Here is a 697-nt window from a genome sequence, read left to right as displayed (position 1 = left end):
CCTCCCCTTCCTGCCCCAGAATGATCCCCCCCCCTCGGCGGCTGCTCCCAGCCGTTCTTGCCTGCTCACTGCCACTCTTCAACTTGTAATCACGACTAACGAAGGACTGAGAGGAGCGACTCACGCCAACTTCTCGCCTCTCTCGCCCAGCTGCCCAGTCTGGCGCAAGGTCAGCGACGCAGGGAACAGTATTTGAACAGCAGCTGCCATTGCTCCCAGGGGCTGCCAGCCGATGAGGCCGACCTGCGGAGCACCAGGCGGACAGCATCAACTGGCAGAGGCCAAAAAAGAACAGGAACATTTCTTTTTCCCCAGCTCTGATAATTTGAATTTATTGGGAAGAGAAAGATAGGCTTTAAAAATGATTGTGCGTGGAGTTAAGAAAAGCTGTGCACATGTCATGACAGTGAAGGCAGTTACACAGGAGAGCTGATCAAGTAAGCAAATTGGACGAAAATGTTCCACTGGCATTTTTCCATATGCTGAAGCTTGCTTTAAGAGTGCCCCAAAACACGTCTCATTTTAAAAGATGAGATTAAAAAAAAAAAGCAAGATGGGATGTAGGTTATTTCAATTAATTGTAATCAAGCTACAGACTTTATTGTATATAGCACCTCCAGAAAATAATCTAGTCCCCATTGCCTGTGTCTGTCTGAGAAGTCATCAACTTTTTGAAGACACTTAATTTCACAGTGGT

The 697-nt window shown here is 47.1% G+C and overlaps 1 protein-coding gene across 1 annotated transcript in view; it reads right to left on the bottom strand.

Annotated features, from left to right (window-relative positions):
* Positions 1-582: 582 nt before the first annotated feature.
* TPMT (thiopurine S-methyltransferase) overlaps positions 583-697 on the bottom strand; it is a 9615-nt gene continuing 9500 nt past the window's right edge. Inside the window, exon 9 of the mRNA XM_010189383.1 lies at positions 583-692. Coding sequence (XP_010187685.1) covers positions 585-692 — 108 coding nt within the window. The 3' untranslated portion in view covers positions 583-584. The remainder of the gene's footprint in view (positions 693-697) is intronic.

The sequence above is a fragment of the Mesitornis unicolor genome, unplaced genomic scaffold (genome assembly GCF_000695765.1).
Source record: "Mesitornis unicolor isolate BGI_N332 unplaced genomic scaffold, ASM69576v1 scaffold44507, whole genome shotgun sequence".
In the NCBI taxonomy this organism is placed as follows: domain Eukaryota; kingdom Metazoa; phylum Chordata; class Aves; order Mesitornithiformes; family Mesitornithidae; genus Mesitornis; species Mesitornis unicolor.
This window is presented reverse-complemented; position numbering and strand designations above follow the sequence as displayed.